Raw genomic sequence first — 20962 nt, 5'->3', positions numbered from 1 at the left:
TTATGGGATATTCTGGAACGACGCTTGTGACAGCGTTTTCCACCTCCATCAAACAGTACAGGTGTGAGTTGATCAACTTTCTCGTGGAAAAATGGTGTCGCATCCCTCCTGCAGAATTCCAGACACTAGTAGATACTACTGCGCATACAGGCCTACTGGTGGCACATGGTGGCGCAACGCCCCATTAAGTGACTTTACATTGGCGTTTCCATTTTTTTTTTGTCCACTTCCTGTATGTGCCAGCCCACGTTTAAATGTCCAATCAGCGTATATGGTCACGTTAATGGCCTTCCGGTCATTTGGGTTAAAACCCCAGCTGGCAGACCAGCATGCTGACTTACCATGGCGACTTGTCGTTCAGCACACCAAATTTAGATCCTCCTCCTGGGCAATCAATGAGCATGGAGATGCAAGGCAAGAACGTGGCATTATGAAATAAAAGATAGATTTATTTCCAAAGGACAACAAATGTAGTGAATGTTGACATGAAGCCAGACAATAACAGAGTACTCTGATATTTAGACAGAGTTTGATTCAGGGCCAGCATGTGGTCCACCAGTGCAGGCAGGGGAACAGCAGAAGAGGCGAAGATGAACAGAGGAAGGAGGAAGCAAGAATACGAGAGACCCTGCGTTGGCCGACCTTTTATCACTTCCTCTCACCCTGTGCAGCTTCCACAGCTCTCGGGCAGGACCAGAGTTACCCGTCCGAGTGGGCCAATGTCCAACCAAACGCCATTCTCACGGTTCCGATCACTCAACACACCGTTGCAATCCACACGCAAACTGGAGACCGAGCCAATCACCGGTGTCGAAGTTAAGGTCCACCGAGCCTCCAGGACACCACTGACGCAGCCCAGACCCGAAGTAGTTTCAGACGAGGGGGACACAAGACGAGACACCCTTAACCCATCTATCCACCAAATTGGACAAACCGTCCCCCAAGCGGCGGTATGAAGGGCGACTTCACAACAAACAGGAACCTAATACAGGAGAATATGGTACTAAAAAAATCCTCATCGCTAATGTGAAACGGGCCAAGGCCTTATTTATACTTCTGACCACCCCTACCCTCAGTGAACGTAACATGCACAGTACTTGATACAACTGCACAATAAACAAACGAAAAAACAAATTCACATTGAATAAATTACAAATGACAAAACATTGCAAACAAAAATGTAATAATTACAAGTATTGATGGTAATTTTATGGATTTTTTTTAAAATGAAAGGAAGTCATTGAAAAAGTCGATCAATAAACCAAGTATCCACTGCATTAATCCAACAAGCGGAGTATCCACCCTGCACGTTCTTCTGACACATCCCCTTATATGGATGGTGTATAGGCAACAAACCGCTGCCTCGATCGCTCCCGAAATAAAAGTAACCCGGGTTACGTATATGAAGCAACAACAGGCGTACTGCTCATGTGCATATACGAGTACAACACATATATGTGGTTATATAGCACAGATAATTCAAATTGTACCCTTTCATACTTTCCCTCCATGATACTGTACAGTATATAGATTAACCTATCCATATTTATTTAGCAAGCCATATTTCAACAACAGATAATCCACAATCATCCACAAATTTTCCAAACTTTGACAAACAATGCCCCATTATTCAGGAAAACCTTTCACATAGCTGGCATCATTTTTGGTCAAGAGGCATCACAACCCAACCAGCCTGGTTTAAAATAAACTCGCTTATAGATTTACAAATGACGTGAATCTAATGTAATCCTCAACAAAGAATAAATAAACAAATAAATAATAATAAAAACTTTAATTTCGATGCAATCCAACACCTGATCGCGGAACAAGTTTTTTTTAAAGCGGTGAAGCTGCTTCAATATTTGGCTCTGCCCTTATGTCAAAAATGAAGAATAAACTCTATCCCACAGTGTTTAATTATAAAAGGTGCTAAGGGGTAATTCTAAGGGATTCTAAAGGGTAATTCTAAAGGGTTTCGTTCGTTTCTAGGCTTTGCGTATTTCATATTAAAAATTCCAAACTGAACCGCTTCCTCCGGAACACGTGTGTGATATTTTTTAACCATGACCAGCTTTGATTTAGATACCTTAAGAAGAACAAATGGCCAAAGCACCTGGCCTCGGCCTCCAAGATGGCAATACTTGTTTCCCCCACAAAACCTCATCTTTGTTTAGATTTGCATCAGCTTTATTTAGCAAATCCTACATGAAAAAGTAAATTGGTATTCATTTTTATTCGAGAGAGTAGACAGTTTTGTTCCCTATAAACAGACAACCACAGCAAAGCACAATGGTGCAAATAATTGAAGAAGACATCATACATTTTCCTCTTGTAGTGTAGATCTCGAGTAGAGAGGTGTGAAGAGCTATCTCCATATTCCGCACGCTAAAATATTGGAATTCTAAATTACACTCTGACACTGGTTCCGAGGCCAAAACCGCATGCATAATATGTAGATGGCTCTTTATCACACCTGCCTCTTATTGCACGGAGGTTTCTGAAAATGTAACATCGGATAATGAAAAAGGTCGATGGGAAATGAAAAATAAATGCATTGATACACCGTTGCGCTGTTTATTATATTACACATTTTTTTGAGCAATAGTGACGAATAAAAAGTGCTTATGGTGACAGGTGAACTTTTCAGAATAAAGTAGAATAATTTCTCAGCTACCCATCGCAAGGATGGCCGTCAAGAGAATTGACAGGATACCCTGACACGCATCAAACAGTGTTGATTATAGTCAATAAATGCATGGAGTCGAATATACTATCAGTGTTAAAGAGTATGAGAATTGTGGACAGAGGCAGGGAGTAGGGAAGAAGGGGTGGTTAGGGGGGGGGGGGGGGGGGGTTAGAGACACTTGATTGCAATAAGAGAAAAAATAAGTGGAGAAGGAACAATTTTTCTCGGAGCATCGATCGACTCAGGGACGGTTAAGCAGTTCTGAAAAATAGGTCTACCGTTGAGTCCTCATGGGTGGGTAAGCGTGGCCAAAATGATCTCGGAAGACCAAGTGAGCAAACTAACAAAGCAACACATTAGCCGTTCATCCTCATACAAACCCCAACACGCCTCAACTCAAACCATATCCATTACTCCTTCCCCTTGGACCAACAGTTAAACGCAGACTTCTTACCCGAGGTGATAACCAAAACTTCCAGGATACGTTGCACATAAGTTATTGGAAATCGTGCTGTGATCCAAACACAGGAGAGGCAGCTCGGCCAGATAGTGTAATCTTGCGTCTGGGCCAGGCGGCGCTCTTGCCCGCAAAGCCCACGCAGGAGACACGTGTGGTTGGACTGGGTGGTGCCAAGATGTAATATGGACATTTAGCCAAGTGCTGCGCCATGCTTGGGACCTGAGAAAATGTCCAGGAACGGATGGGGGAGATCGCAGTGCTGAATTTCCATGCCTGGGAATGAAAGGGGAAGGGAGGTAGATGGAGCATCAGTCACAATGATATTGAGGAATGGCAGGAGAGGGTACAAAACAAACGGAATCAATACGATACAAGCTTGACAGAAGTATGAACACTAAAACGTGTAATGTTTGGGCCACTTGTAATGGTGAGCAGTTATGCCGGGTAATGAACGATGCTCATGCCAGCGACAAGGCATCCCACGCCACTTAGTCCTGACTAGGCCGTCCCACGCCGCCCGTCCCACGCCACACGTCCTGACGACAATGCTGTGCCACGCCACCTGTCCTGATGACGATGCCGTCCCATGCAGTCCGTTACTACGACAATGCTGTCGTATTTTGCCATTTTTATCAAATTATATTTCTCAGTCAGACAAGAACCGTCGTTTGTAACTGCGAGCGGTGAGTCTACGTGGGTGCTGTACAAAAATGCAAACCACGAGGAATAAAGTTTGACGATTTAGATGTCATAGTTCACATGGTTTGGCAGCCATATTGGATGGATGAAAAATGTTTAAAAGCATTTTTCTCTGGAACCACTTGAACGATTGAAGCGAAACCTGAAATAAATCATCCGCTAGACATGTGAAAAAGGTGTGATCACAATGACATCATAGGTCACATGGTTTGACAGCCACATTGGATTGAAGGAAGACCTTTAAAAATCATTTTCTCTGAAACCAATTAACCAATGATGTTATCATTTATCACCTTTCATTAAAATGCTTATGTCCATCGCATACAAAGTTTCCTGTCGATTGGTTGGGCGGTTTGAGAGAAATGTTTTTTTTATAGGTTTTAGGTTTAATCCAATATGACTGCCAAACTTTAAGGTTTAATCCAATATGGCTGTGACCTATGCAGTTTACATTTACAACCTATGTCCCCCAAGGCTAAGGTGCATGAAGTTTCGCATCAACATAATAAGCTGTTCTGGAGAAGACTATTTCTAAGCGTTTCTATTTTCAATCCAATATGGTTGCCAAACCACATGACCGATGGTTTCAATTTAATTGTCTTGAACAATTTATCCCTAGATCATACACATTACTTTTCATACTGATCGGACAAAGCCTTTGACGCATCCAATTGTGAAGGCACTGATGACGTCATCGTTATCAACACTTATTCCCCATAGTGCCTGTTCCTGTGCTGTGCCAAGTTTCATTTTTTTTGTTGAGTGGTTCCAGAGAAGATGTCCGAAGGTTTTCCTTTTTTCAAACATGGCTGCCAAACCACGTGATCGAGGACATTATATTTATCATTAAAAAAATTAAGGGTGGGTGATTCTACATTGAAAGCTTCGCGTCGAACACGAATTAATTAAAAGTGAATAAACTTGCAAAATGCGGTGGAAGGAAATAAATAAATAAATGGAACAAAAACAATAGGGTTCCTTCGGTACCCTGAATAAGGGTGTGGAGGAGAGGGTATGAATGAATGAATGATAGTTTTAAGGCCATTTTCCCCTCCAGAGCGGGGGTTAGCCTTGCGGGCCCCATGACAATCATGGTCCTCTTTTTGAGGCAATGTTTTTATGGCCGAATTCCCTTCCTGGTGCCAACCCTTAGTCACCTCTTACGATGTGCAGGGATAAGGTGTACCTATTCTAAATCGGGGTACACACCTGGATCATTCATCCCAGCAAGCTGGTACTCAATTTTCCGACCTCAGAAGGATGACAGGCTGAGTCAATTCAGCGATCGACCGGGATTCGAACTCAGGATCCTAAGATCCCAAGCCTGTGTCCTAACTGATAAGCCAACACCAGGCTAATGTGTGGAGGAGAGGGTGTTGGAAATAAAAGCGCCATCTATTAAACTGTCTAATTAAGGTCGCACTTAATATGATTACGATTAACGATTGATCAAATTTCCTTTCTCCTCATTGAATTAACAAAGAACACACATTCCCTATAAACGGACAACCACAGGACATTGATTGAATCAGCACTGGGAAGTTTAAAGATCCTTTTAGGCCATTACAAATAAAGCATAATGTTAAAGGTTTAAACAGCCTGTTATGCCTTTAAAAATACAATTACGCTATAGGATGGCACCGAGTTTCATAATAAAAGCATAATAGAAAAAAAAAAATGCAATTATAAAGCTGAATTTGCAACTTGCTTTAGATATGTACTTTTATTTATTTTATGCAGCACCGAACATCTTGACATTGACTTACATGAACAAGATGCACTTAGTGGCCCACAAGCTATGTGCACTCCCTTCTCAGCCATCTCACCTGAGTTCGAATTTGAAAGTTTGAAAGCTATAAACTGTCACCCTGATTGGCATGCCACCCTGACATTAAACAAATTCACATTCCCAGGTGGTTTGTATGTTACTTGGGAAAGGCAGTCTTCGGCACATGGGAAAGGAAGCATGCCCATAATCATAATCCAATGTACCATACCCCGTTGTTACAGAATGTCGGCTGCCAAAGCAGTTTCTTGGCGAGGGTCATTCTAGGCGATTTGCCATCCCTCTCCCAGCAGTAGTTCGAGCAGCAATTTGGAATTTGTCAGTGGTGTCGGCAATAATTTGCCTACTCTTCGCGAAGGACATGGGATCTTTAACATTCACCGACAAATGCAGCCAGACAGGCCACCAGTCTGTCATCTGAGGGACGGCACACACATTCATGAATCACTGCCTGTGAAACACCAGGATGCCAGTTTATAGCTGGGTCAGGATTCAAAACCAGGCTAGACATTTTAGAGGTGAGTGTGCGTACCTATCAGTCATCCTGCCAGACCAATAATTTAATAATTATTATTCCAGCTGCACGCAAAATGAGCATATTCTTCCTTTGCAAGCCCAAGATGCAACACAAGCATTTCAAAACAATTTGTTCCATCACACACCATTTATGGGAGCGAGACATGGGTAATGAACGAGTATCAACGAAGGCTGGAAAGGGTGGAAATGCGAATGGTTCGGTGGATGTGCGGAGCATCGTTGAGAGAGAGGAAGACAAATGATGAATTGCGAAAGATGATGGGAATAGAGCCTGTGATTGATGCTTGGAAGAGGAACAGGTTGAGATGGTTTGGTCATATGTTGAGGAAGGATGAAAGTGACTGGTTGAGAAGAGTGATGGAAATGAATGTAGAAGGAAGTAGAGGTCGGGGAAGACCAAGAAAGACTCAGCTAAAGGTGGTGGAAGAAGAAATGCGGGCAAGGGGGTTAACAAGGAGAGATGCAGAAAATAGGGTAAAATGGAGAAGATCGTCATGGGGTCCGCAAGGCTAACCCCCGCTCTAGCAGGGAAAATGGCCTTCAAATGCATGTTGTACACACCATTTGTGAATTTGCCCTGACCGACAAAAAAACTTCACCGATAAAAAACCCGAAATCAACAACCCTCCGACATAATCGGCTGACAACGAGGAAACTTTCTGGACATTGTGTAAGCAGATTTTCGATTCATCATCTCCCTTTTTAACAAGTTTAATTGAAGTGAAATTGTTTGAAATACAAAGCAACAGCCATGATTCCATTTAGCCTGGAGCATGACAGACTATACATTATTTGTGGGAATGGAGTTTAAGGAACTTTGCTTTACAATTTGCAAGCATCATGAGATTAATTAAAGCAAAAACTTTCATTATCAATATCGATTCATAATCATCGTATATAGATTCACGATTTGGATATCGATACACAATCAACGGCAGGTGGAGCCAGGGTTTTGCTTTGCGAGTGGAGGAATGGGACAAGGAATGAAGAGGTTGTGGTACCATGAGGTAATGAAAGCTTTTGAAAAACGTTCGGGTTGCAGGGTCACCTTGTGTTGTGCAAAAAGGGTATTTCTCAGCTGTAACAGCGATTCTATTTGTTTGGAGAACTCCTATGGGATTTGTCACTACAGGCTTCTGTAATCCAAAGAACTCTGAGGGCAGCAATGATTGTTGTATGGTTGGTGTTTATTAGCATTTAAACATGAAAGCAATAAAGATCGCCAAATGTTCTGATACCTAAAAAACGATAGCCCCATACTCCTTTTTTTATTAAAAGTGATTCCTGCTTCTTAATGTAAAAGTTACAGCCAAAACAAATCGGAAAACAAAAATTATTTTCTCTATCAAAAACTTTAAATGATAATAAGCTAACTTGCACATATATGGTTCATAGAATACGATACCTCACGCAGTGTTCAAATGTATTGTTATGTCTGGCGGGGTAGTGATATGTAGAGCAGATATATCTGAATAGGTAACGTGCTTCGTCTGTCGCGGTAAGGAAAACTACCTGTAATAAGTTCATGTGCAGGCGTTTTGTCGGGTAAGGAGTATCTTGTGAACCTACCAGGAGGTTCGTGTGTTAAGTAGAGTTAGGGATTAAAGAGTAGCGCCCCTGTGTGTCCTCACCTGGTTAGCCAAACCATTGTCCTTTTTCCACCGCAACCACATGACATGACATGACAACATGACAACCACACATGACATGACAACACACATGACAACCACATGACAACCACCGCAACCACAACCAACCACATGACAGAGACATTCCGACAGGTCCTTAGCGCAACACTAAATAACGCCCTTCCCTGACATGACTGTGAAAGAGAACCGGCAAAAGGAAACCAGGCCGGGACACCGCCGATAATGGCCGCCGCCATTTACACTTCCGACAGGCCTATCCACCTCGAGTGCCACGTGCTATGACCACACCACAGGCCTGTGATTCGGTGGAGGCCACTGATTGGGTGGCGTGCCAAGGCTGACATCACCGCCGCGGAGTGATACGAGGGGCGGCAGGACTTTGAGTGGCAGGGAGTGAGTTGGTGCGCGGCAGTTGGTGCAGAGCAGTTGCATGGTAGTTGGTTCGGGGCAGTTGCTTCTGGCAGTGAGTCTTGAGACGCAGAGGAAGGAGAGGAGTTGGCCAGCAGTGGAGTTCAGACAGGGAGTGAATTGTGAGAGTTGCTTCGTTGGCTTGAACTTGGCTCGAAGCGGCACTTGGCGTGCAGTGGACTCGCGCTCTCTTTCCCCCTTTGCCGTTCTTCGTCGTTGTGTTCGTGCTCGAGTTGAGGGTCGACCTTGTGTGGAGCTCGCTGGCCTGCGTTGGACGCGTGGTGCCTGGTGCACGGACGTCGTGGGCGGCGAGAGGATCGGAGCTTGGAACGGGGCCTACCTCGTGTGCGAACGATCGGAGCGTGGAGCGAGGCCTGGCGGTGGCCGAGCGGGGCCGTGTTACATGCAAGACTACAGACAGATAAGACTGCACACTACATTACCTTTCCCAATTACACGACGAACGTGTTCTTTTTATTAATTCATATTCCCTCATCTCGTTTCTGAAATCTGTTGTGGGGACGTCCCGATTAGGATATTTGTTATCGGCGCGTGCTTTTTCCTGTCCTTGCCTTTTTCCTTTAATAAACCCTTGTATTATTTTGCATCCCCTGTTAAACCTGTGCCCGCTTGAGTTAATCCCCTTACAGGACCGGAGCTACGTCGGTGCGCTGAAGGTAAGCTTTTGCCGCAGCCTCCATTTTCCTTCTTCCTCCCGCGCGACATATAGCCGAATCCGTGTTTGGTAGTTGCCTCCGAATAAGACCGTTTAGGCCATCCGTGACTGGTGTTAACCGGAGTGGCGCGATAGTATACAGGAGGCCGTTGCCGTTCGTGGTGGTTACGTTCTTGAGAATCACTGTGGACCACAGAGTCTAAGATGCACAAATTTGGGGGCTGATTGGCAGGGCCGCTGAGAGGGGGGTGGGGGGGTTGACCACCCTGTAAGGTATTTACCTGTACCGAATAGTGGCCCGTAATTTTTGTTTCATTTTTTTTTTCATTATGGTGGTATCGTTATAAATATTATATGGCAGTATCGTTATAATGCCAAACAGTTCAATCTTGGTTTCATCAGACCACAGAATCTTGTTTCTCACAGTGAGAGTCATTTACGTGCTTTTTTTTCTTCCAAACTCCAAGCGGGCTTTCATGTGTCTTTCACTGAGGAGAGGCTTCCGTCTGGCCACTCTGCCATAACGCCCAGATCGGTGGAGTGTTGCAGTGATGGTTGTCCTGGAAGTTTCTCCCATCTCCACACAGGATCTCTGGAGCTCAGCCAGAGTGACCATCGGGTTCTTGGTCACCACTATTACCAAGGCCCTTCTCCCCCGATTGCTCAGTTTGGCCGGGCGGCCAGCTCTAGGAAGAGTCCTGGTTGTTCCAAACTTCTTTCATTTAAGAATTATGGAGGCCACTGTGCTCTTGGGAACCTTCAATGCAGCAGAAATTTTTTTGTAGGCTTCCCCAAATCTGTTCCTCGACACAATCCTGTCTCTGAGCTCTGCAGGCAGTTCCTTCGACCTCATGGCTTGGTTTTTGCTCTGATATGCATTGTCAGCTGTGTGCCTTTCCAAATCATGTCCAATCAATTGAATTTACCACAGGTAGACTCCAATCAAGGTGTAGAAACATCTCAAAGATGATCAAGAGAAATGGAAGGCACCTCAGCTAAATTTCAAGTGTCATAGCAAAGGGTCTGAATACTTATGTAAATGTGATATTTCAGTTTTTTCTTTTTAATAAATTTGCAAAACTTTCTAAAATCCTGTTTTCTCTTTGTCATTATGTGGTATTGAGTGTAGATTGATGAGGGAAAAAATGATTTTAAATGATTTCAGCATAAGGCTGCAACATAACAAAATGTGAAAAAAGTGAAGGGGTCTGAATACTTTCTGAATGCACTGTACATACTAGTATAACGCCAGTCAAAAATGACGGGTTGGAACGGTTTTTGATGGTACAGCCACGTGAACATGCCAAAGTCTGAAGTCTGGGCCTCGTGCCAGGGGTACTTATATCATCTTTATTTGTTAGACATCCTCCAGACGTAAATGAAAACTCGTTTTACTCTGCACACATTGCACATCACGTGCAGCAAATTTCATCTCCCTTTGCCTTGTATTTATTGCGATTTAAAAAATACCGCTTCTGGACACAGACCTTGAGGCTCAGTTTGCAAGCCACCGTCTACAATTCCAATGTAAGAGACATAATTGCTATTCTTTTGGGTCTTCGGAGTCCTTGGGGTCTTTTGTGTCCTCTGGGTCTTCAGGGTCTTTTGGGTCTTCAGGGCATTCAGGGTCTTTATGGAATTTTGGGTCTTCAGGGGGTTTTGGGTTTTTGTGGTCTTTTGGATCTTTAAAGGTCTTGGTGTCTTTGGGGGTTTTCAGGGACTTGTCGGTCTTTTAAATCATCTCGGTCATTTGGGTCTTCAGGGTCTTAAAGGGTTTTTGGGTCTTCAGGGTATTTAAGGGTCTTTGGGGAATTTTGGGTGTTTAACAGTCTTCAGGGTCTTTGGGGTATTTAAGGGTCTTTGGTATATTTTGGGCCTTCAGGGTGTTTATGGGTTTTCAGGGTCTTTAAGGATCTTGGGGTTTTTTGGAGTATTTGGGTCTTTGACAGTCTTCAGGGTATTCAAGGTATTTTGGGCCCATTAGGTCTTCAGGGTCTTTGGGGTATGTTGGGTCTTCTGTGTATTTTAGGTCTTTAGAGTCCTTGGGGTTTGCTGGGTCTTCATTGTCTTTCGTATCTTTAACAGTCTACAGGATATTTTGGGTGTTTGGGGTCCATTGGGTCTTCTGGGTCCTTTAGGTCTTTTAACCGGTTGACACAGTCGTGGTCAACGATTGCTCCTTAAACCCCCCCCACTCAAAGCCTTTAATACATAGCCTTATGAAGGGGGTCTGCAACTTACCCCCTTATGAAGGGGGTAAGGATCAGTGTGTGCAACACACACACACACACACACACAGTTTCATATGATGTGTGTGTGTGTGTGTGTGTGGATATATATATATATATATATATATATATATATATATATATATATATATATATATATAAATATATATATAAATATATATATAAATATATATATAAATATATATATAAATATATATATAAATATATATATAAATATATATATAAATATATATATAAATATATATATATATATATATATATATATATATATATAAATATAAATATATATATACAGTATATATAAATATATATATACAGTGGTACCTCGGCTTACGAGTTTAATCCGTTCCGTGACGGAGCTCGTAAGCCAAATCGCTCGTAAGTCAAAGCAAATTTTCCCATTCAAATGCATTGAAATGCTATTAATCCGTTCCAGCCTCAAAAAAAAAACACCAATTTTTTTTGTTAGGTGCTTTTAAATAACAAAAATGTACTTTATAAATAACAAATAATGTATAAACAAGCACGACCTCGTATATACTGTACATAATACAAGAGAATGTAAAGAAATAAACTGGTTTTATTAAGCAGAGGAGAAGAGCATGCCAGGTGAGGTGTGCGTGTTGTCGACTTGGCGAGGCAGTACGATCGTACTCCTTCTACGATATGTACGATTTTGAAGCAGAAGGAGTCCATAAAGGCTATAACGCCAGCCAAGGGCGTTACGATTATTTCAAAGCTCCGGACCTCTATCCATGAAGATATGGAGAAGTTGTTGTTTGTGTGGTTGAAGGAGAAGCAGCTCGCAGGAGATACCGTGACCGAGAGCATCATGTGTTTGAAAAGATTGAAACTCGGATATCGAGCACGTGTTTTTTCTTTTTTCTTAATCTCGGTTTCAGTGAACTTTTGCTCTGTGCTCACGTGTACTGTACCTGTACCTGTAATGGTACGTCAGAGGATGGCACCTGTTGTCATCATATTAAGTGCAAGATGTTCTGCATCGTAAGTTGGTACACCGTGGTCTTTCGGCGGTGTTTAAGCCGGCCGTCTTGGCTTCTGTCACCATTGGCATTGAGTCTTTCGATGTAGGTAGGTCGTTGTGTGCCGGTGCCTTGGCCGAATTCCTTCATTGCTGCATTGTTAGCTCACCTGGTTTTTTATACCACATCTTTGGTTATCGGACCAGCGAATGACGTCATCTCCTCCAAAGTATGGCTTATTCTCACTTGTCTTGGACGATCTTCTACTTCTAGCCTTCCACCGTGCATTTGGTGTCCACTGTACTTACTGTACAGTGCCTGGTAAAATTGATGTAATGGGTTTTTGACCGTCAACGCCATGAACCGCCATGAACCGCCATGAACCGTCAACGCCATGAACCGCTAACACTCAAAAGCCCATTTATCGCGCCTTATAAAGCAAAACGCAAACCGAAAGCCATGCCTCTCAAGCGAGGCGTGCTTCCGTGGTCACGTGATCCACAGGTGTAGCTCATTATACCCGCACGCGCGACACGCTTTGGCGGTCACGTGACCAGCCACTCTGGAGGCGGGGATCCCCGCCGATGACGTCACCGGCTGGAGCAAGGAGATTCCTCGCTCATGTATTTCGACGATTGCGTGTTTTATATCCAAGCAGAGATGCTTTCACGGCAAGATAACCGCGTGACCGGAACCGGAAGCCACAACCGGAAAATTCAAAAAAATAAATTTTTTGAGCTCGTACATCGGATCTCGGCTCGTATCCCAAAGCAACAAACCGCCCGAGCGACGGCTCGTATCCCGAAAAACTCGTACGTTGGGGCACTCGTAAGCCGAGGTACCACTGTATATATATATATATATATATATATATATATATATACACGTAGTGTGTTCAAAAAGTATCCGACCTTTATTTTTCGCGCGTAAAAAAAAAAAGAAGCTAGGGAGGCGTTGATTGGTGCACGTACGTAGGCGATCCTAATGCGCACGCGTGAATTTTTTTCCCACCTGCAGAAGCTGTCATTCGACGGCAGACCGCCGATGAGTGAGGACATGTAAGCGAGCGCCGTCGGATTTTCGTTTTTGACAAAATGATGGAAAAACTTGAACAACGTTGCTGCATCAAATTTTGTGTTTTTTGGCCTCGGGGATGTTGGATGCTTCCATTGTGATGACTGCAATTTGGTTTCTGGGTCGTACCCATAAACCCAGGACTCATCGCCAGTGATCACAGTGTTGAGGAAGCTGGGATCGCTGTTCACAGTCTCCAGCATGTCCTGTGCGATCTCCAAACGGAGTTGCTTCTGCTCAATCGTTAGCAGCTTTGGTACGAACTTCGCTGAGATTCTCCTGAAGCCCAAATCCTCCTTCATAATGGAATGAACGGTGTTGAATCTTGCGGATCGTTTCCACTTGGGAATCGCCAAGCTTTACACAAAATTTGATGCAGTAGCGTTGTTCAAGTTTTTCCGTCATTTTGTCAAAAACGAAAATCCGACAGTGCTCACTTACATTTCCTCACTCATCGGCGGTCTGCCGTCGAATGACAGCTTCTGCAGGTGGGAAAAAATTCACGCGTGCGCATTAGGATCGCCTACATACGTGCATCAATCAACGCCTCCCAAGCTTCTTTTTTTTTACGCACGAAAAATAAAGGTCGGATACTTTTTGAATACAGTAGTATATATATATATATATATATATATATATATATATATATATATATATATATATATATATATACTAGCTTGGCTCGGCTCACTACGCTCGCCTCACCATGCGTCGTTACTGAGGAGCAGTGTTACGTGCTCCCCCCCGACTCCCTGGCCACGGTGTACCTCCGAACCCTGAGAGGAGCCACGGCAGAAAAATGTGTTATTCCGTGTCAAAATCAATATTTAAACCACACCAATGGTTATCAACAAACAAATAAGGTATTAAAAATCACACAGGAATAACGATACAACAATGATAGCAATCAACAATACAATCAACACATCTTATGATGGTACCATCAGCTAGGGTAAGATAACTCACTGTGCTCCAAGTGAGTGAAAAAGAACACTCCCCAATGTCTCTATAACTCAAAGGTGATCCCCCTCCAGCGAGTGTCAGAGCGAGATCAAATCGAAACCCGAACCCGGTTCAGATGACGGGCCCGGTCACACTGCCAAAACAGCTCACAGGCGTAGGCGGCATAAAGAGTCACGTGGTCCAAAACCGTGTCAGGCAAACTCATGGAGGAATGGGAAATCCAAAGGTGCCCTCCAGATATGAACGTTCACTGTTCAGTCGGCGAACCGCAAATTAATCTTCAAACCCCGCGTTGCGCACACACATCCCCGACAGACGACAGGATGGTGACAGAACTGACGCGTAGCAAAGACCTTTTGCGATGAACAAAGCACGAGGGTCAAAATGGCTGACGGCTCGTACTCGAGTCGAAACGACCCGGTGATGATTCGTCAGAATCCCAACGCCAAACCTGACCACGCAGGTTTCTCAATCCCAGCGATAACACCCATCGCAGGAATTCCTTTCAAGGAACTCAAAGTTCACTCGCGACTTTCGTTCGACAATGCTCGCTACGGAGCTTGAAGCGACTTGCTTCTTGTCTGACTTCACTCGCCCCGCCTCCTTTTCTCCCTCTCCTCTTCTACCTCCTCTTCCGGTTCCTGATCCGGTTTCCTGTTTCATTTAACATTAACATTTTTACCTTGTGACAATAATAATGGCTATCTCCCTCAAACAATAATAATAATACTACATATAACCAGAAATGTTTCAAGGGGATGAAAACCACGACAACGGAAGTGACGAATCTATAACAAGCAGGCTTATTTTAGCTGAGGATAATGACTGTACCTGAGTTGCTATGTTGTCATGATTTACACCAATCATAATACAAACAATTATTTTGCACAAATGTATTTGTTGCGTTTGTGATATTACATTTTTATAGGCAATTTAGGTTGAAGATTTAGGTTGAATGTTTTTTTTTTCAAGAAAGAACCCCTCCGCACATACATAGGGGAGGGGTAGGTGCAGACTGGAAGTTTGGGATGATTACACCTCACCACACATAATTTAAAACGCCTCACTAAGTAATTTAAAACACCTCAGCCATAAAACACGTAATAGAAACACCTCAGCCACGAAACACGAAATTAAAAACACCTCACCACCACGAAATTAAAAACCTCACAGCCACGAAATTAAAAACACCTCACCACCACGAAATTGAAAACACCTTACAGCCATAAAACACGTAATAAAAACACCTCACCACCACAAAATTAAAAACACCTCACCACCACGAAATTGAAAACACCTTACAGCCATAAAACACGTAATAAAAACACCTCACCACCACGAAATTAAAAACACCACCACCACAAAATTAAAAACACCTCACCACCACATAATTCAAAATACCTCACCACCACGTGATTCAAAACCACCACCACATTATTAAAAACACTTCACAACCACGGAAACAAAAGTTTCCGGGAGTAGTTCAGTGACAACAGACTGCCCAGATGTGTAGATATATATATACTGAAACGCAAAAGAAACTTACCACCCTTGAAACCTTTAAATATCAACAATAACACTGCGTGTAGTAAATGTGTGAACTTATTTGTGGACAATAGTGTCCTCACTGTCAGACAAAACGGTCACGGATGGTCACTTGAACCTTCAATGGTCACTTCATAGCACAGCTGTTGAACAGCCGTTTTGACTGTCAGTGATTAGCCAAGGGGTACGGGATGATTTTAATGAGCTGCACGTGATGTCTTGATATTGGCTTTAAAAAGGCCAGTGCAAAATGGGCATTTCAATCAACATGCCACGATTGTCAAGGGATCAACGGCAGCGTGCCCTGGGCATGCTGCAAGGCGGACTGAGCTACCGTGAGGTGGCACGTCGCCTTGGCTGTTCACACCAGACGATATCGGCCCTGGTGGACAGAGACACCCTCCACAACTCTGCAGATGACAGACCTCGATCAGGGAGGCCAAGTCACCACTGCAAGGCAGGACAGGCAGATGGTCCGAAGTCACCTGCGGGATCGATTCCGTCCAGCATCCCGCACTGCGGCAGAAACTCCGGGGCGTGCAAACCCACGGATCTCCAATGATACTGCACGAAGACGACTGCATGACTATGGTCTGACTGCCAGAAGACCATACAGAGGCCCCGTGATGACGGCTGCCCATCGCCGCAACCGACAGAGATGGTGCCAGCAGCATCAGCGGTGGACCTTGGCGCAGTGGAACGAGGTCGCTTTCAGCGATGAGTCAAGGTTCTGTGTGGACAGTCCTGATGGGCGTGAGCGTGTCTGGAGAAGAACTGGCGAGCGATATGCCGATTGTTGCGTGTGTCAAGCCAACAGGTGGGGTGGCCCAAGTGTGATGGTGTGGGTCGCCATATCAGGCCGGTACAGGACGCCACTGGTGGTTGTGGATGGGAATCTTAACGCCCAACGGTATGTGGATAACATCCTGCGACCTCATCTGCTGCCATTCCTGCTAGACCACCCAGAACTGAGAACCTTTCAGCATGACGACGCTCGTCCCCATGCTGCTCGCTTTACCACTGCATTTCTCCAAGGTGAGAACATCAACACCATGCAGTGGCCTGCGCTCTCCCCTGACCTGAATCCCATAGAGCACCTGTGGGATGAGCTTGGGAGACGCGTAGTTGGCAGGGCCAGGACACGGGCAGAGCTGCTTCAGACATTGAGGACTGAGTGGGACAGAATCCAGCAGCAATCCATCCAAAGACTGGTAGGCAGTATACGCCGACGATGCACTGCCTATATCCAAAACAATGGTGGCCACACACGCTATTGAAAGGTGACTGACACTGCACCCTGTGCTGTTCTGTACTGTAGAACAAACTGATGAGATGGTGTATCTTGGTCAAAAACTTGACATGTCATCAATAAAATGCCAATGTTTCAATTAGCAATTGTTGGTTTGTTTTATTTTATTCTTGTTTTACAAAGTCTTGGTCTGTTACAATTTTATTACATTTCAAACAAGTGGTAAGTTTCTTTTGCGTTTCAGTATATATAGATGACTGCACCTGAGTTGCTGTTTTGTCATGGTTTACACCAATCATAATTCAAACAATCATAATGCACAAATGTATTTGTAATATACGTGATATTACGTTTTATAAACAGTTGAAGTTGAAAAAAATTTTTTCCCCCAAAACATTCAATAAAAATAAAAATTGGAAAACTTTTCAAAAAAAATACCCTTAGGACATACCGACGGGGGAGATAGGTGCATACTACAAGTTTGGTACGATTTCACAAAAGTTTGAGGGAATAGTTCAGTGACAAGACAAGACTGCACAGATATATATATATATATTGTTGCGGATATGAGGATTGTATTTTTTTGATTGTGTGTATTGTATTGGAAATTGCTGTGTAACATTGTTGATTATGGCCCCTCCTGCCTCCAGAGTTGTGTAAAGGTAAAAAGGGCGTCCCGGTAGTTAATTCCATGAAACACCACATTGAAGAAAAAAAACAAAAAAACAAAACAAAAAAAAAACACCACATTGAAGGACACGATAAAACCCTTGTTCAGTAGCTTATATCTTTATTATGTGTTTTAGAGTAAGGCCTTGTCTTCCAGTAACATGACACTCCATTGCACCGAGTGAAAGAGATAGATTCCCTTCATTCCCATTCCCAAAAACCCACATTTCCCCGTTCGTAATGGCCAAGCCTCAAATTGGCAATTACATCCCCTCCAATTGCCGCCATTGACCACGAGGCAGGGTTGGGGAAGAAAGGCGGGTCCCCACCTCGTCATAGAGGGGAGGAGTGAGTCAGCCCCACTCAACCAACCACGAACAAGGGGTTGGACTTGGAGAGGGTGTGGAGAGAAACATCAAGGAGGTTCGCGAAGGTGGAGGGGCGGGGCCTATATAACCCGCCGCGGGACGTTCCCCAAGGAGAGAGTTGCAAAAAGGTCCAAGGCTGAGCTGAGCTGCGTGGTGGTGCAAAGCAGATGAGTTGAGAAGGGAGATGAGCTTTTATGAGATGAGCTGAGAAGAGAGATGAGCTATGACAAGAGCTGAGTTGTGAGGTCCAAAAGCAGAGATCATCCAGGGAAGCGCAAAAGCCTGCTATTCGTCACCTTGCTCGCCAGCGGCAGCGTCCCCAGCAGCAACACTCGACAGCCGTTTGGGGCCTGGACGGCAGTTTTGAGCAGGGCCGCGAAGGGACGGCGGCTGCCGAACGCGCCGATGGTGCTGCCAGCTCTGGACCTTCCTCTCCTTTCCAGCCATTCCTGCCTGCAAGTTCCCCATTCGTGTACGTGAGTTTGTTCTGTTCGTTCTGTCCTGGGTAGTCAATTAAGTCTGTATAAGCTAGTATTTTCACTGTGTCAACTGCTTTTTCATGTCTCTGTACATAACCGTGACTGCTCCTTTTTGCTTGTGTGTGTAAATAATAAACCCCGTTACTCTTCTGTACATCTTCTTCTTCCTCTTTGCATTCGGTCGCTTTAGAGTTTTCCCACATTGAATAGCTGTGGCGCGATACGGCCAACGTCTGGGCGAATCGGGGAAAAACTGTTCGGCCGCGGCGCCTCCGCTCGGCAAACAACATCCTTAACCGCGGACCGTAACAATATATATATATATATATATATATATATATATATATATATATATATATATATATATATATATATATATATGCAAAGATTTGCGGTTGGGAGTAAATCCAAATGACTCCATGGTAAGATCTCCAACCTTTAATTGAACAAACAATGACTCAACGTTTCGATTTACAACATGTGAAGCCACACGCCTCCGTTAATCTTCCTCAAGAGTGATAAAATCATCTCAACATCCACTTACATGCACAGTGGGCGGGGTATATGCAAAGTGGGGTGGGCAATGCTGGACAGCCAATGAAACCGTATCACACCGCTCTCGTGAACGGAGACATTACCGACCAAATTCAAAAATCAACCGCATATTAACAGTTCAAAATAATCCTGTAAGCAATGCTGGATTATAACGCAAGTGTTGAGAAAATCCGGAACAATCATTACATTTAATCAAAAGTTAAACTTGCAAACAATTAAATTGTAAATTAAATTAAAACTGTAAATATATTAAAGCCAAAATTTTTTAAGACAAAATAAAATTGTCACATTATCAAGATCATCACATGTGGCCCTATGCGGTAAAGGTGAATGCGGGAAGGAGGTTGGTTTTAGGGGGGATAAAATGGGGATGGGGGGGGGGGGGGAGGTGGAACCAGTGACCATCTTCAAAATGGACCATCTTCAAAAGAGTGAGGTGGACCATCTTCAAAATGTGTTAAGGGCAAATGGCTATCCTGACAGCTTGCTACCCAACAGGAAAACGATAAGGGCTTCCCCACACAACAGTCTGAGACCACGAGAACAACCAAAGGGTTGGTGTGTTCTCCCTTTTGTACCAGGGGTTTCACAGAGGGTCAGCAGAATTTTGAAATCGGCAGGAGTGAGGGTGAGTTTCACACCGGTTTTCACCCTTCGCCAAGCCCTTATGAGAGTCAAGGACAAGCTTCCGAGGAAGGATAGGTCAGGGGTGGTATACGTGGTGCCCTGTGGTTGTGGAGCTGAGTATGTGGGTGAAACCAGGAGGACCTTAGGACAACGTATTACTGAACACCAAAAAGCATTTGAATGTAATTATCCTAGCAGATCTGCTATTGCCAAACACGGCCTTAAGGAAGGCCACACACCTTTATGGGACAGGGTTGATATTTTGGGCTCCACACCCAACAGAAACAGAAGACGGGTTTTGGAGGCTTGGCACACAGAAGAAACTGTTACCTCGATCACACAAGAGGTCGTTGACTTACCGGTAGCTTTTGACCCACACTTGTGTAAACGAAGCAGGCATTCCGTACTTTGAACAATGAGTCCACATAATATATCACACAAGGTTTTTATTCGGACAAATTGCCCCCTCCCACCTCCAATCCCTCCAAACCACCCCTCTCCCACACCCCCCCCTCCACTTCCAACCCCCTCTGGTTCCCCCCCCCCATTTTATCCCCCCTAAAACCAACCTCCTTCCCGCATTCACCTTTACCGCATAGGGCCACATGTGATCTTGATAATGTGACAATTTTATTTTGTCTTAAAAAATTTTGGCTTTAATATATTTACAGTTTTAATTTAATTTACAATTTAATTGTTTGCAAGTTTAACTTTTGATTAAATGTAACGATTGTTCCGGATTTTCTCAACACTTGCGTTATAATCCAGCATTGCTTACAGGATTATTTTGAGCTGTTAATATGCGGTTGATATGCGGTTGATTTTTTAATTTGGTCGGTAACGTCTCCGTTCACGAGAGCGGTGTGATACGGTTTAATTGGCTATCCAGCATTGCCCACCCCACTTTGCATATACCCCGCCCACTGTGCATGTAAGGGGATGTTGAGATGATTTTATCACTCTTGAGGAAGATTAACGGAGGCGTGTGGCTTCACATGTTGTTAATCGAAACGTTGTCATTGTTTGTTCAATTAAAGGTTGGAGATCTTACCATGGAGTCATTTGGATATATATATATATATATATATATATATATATATATATATATATATATATATATACACACACATCACGCTACCAGATTCTTGTACCAGATGCTCAAATTATGGATTTCGAGTTACACCTGCAGCATTAAAGTACCAACCCTGAACCTTCATAAAATAGCAGGGTTGGTCAAATTGGGCAATTACAAATTCATTAAAACAAAAATTTAAATATTCATGTGTTCCCCAAAATGTCA

At 43.8% G+C, this 20962-nt stretch overlaps 1 protein-coding gene across 3 annotated transcripts in view; it reads right to left on the bottom strand.

The window, feature by feature from the left end:
• Positions 1–2214: 2214 nt before the first annotated feature.
• Positions 2215–20962, bottom strand: part of LOC137423606 (F-box only protein 40) — a 120109-nt gene continuing 101361 nt past the window's right edge. For all 3 annotated transcript variants that reach the window (XM_078774016.1, XM_078774015.1, XM_078774017.1), the window contains one exon: positions 2215–3419. In XM_078774016.1, coding sequence (XP_078630142.1) covers positions 3183–3419 — 237 coding nt within the window. In that variant the 3' untranslated portion in view covers positions 2215–3182. The remainder of the gene's footprint in view (positions 3420–20962) is intronic.

This window comes from Myxine glutinosa, chromosome 3, assembly GCF_964187855.1.
Source record: "Myxine glutinosa chromosome 3, kmMyxGlut1.1, whole genome shotgun sequence".
NCBI classification, from domain to species: Eukaryota; Metazoa; Chordata; class Myxini; order Myxiniformes; family Myxinidae; genus Myxine; species Myxine glutinosa.
The sequence above is the reverse complement of the archived record's forward strand: the minus strand, read 5'-3'. Positions and strand labels throughout refer to the sequence as shown.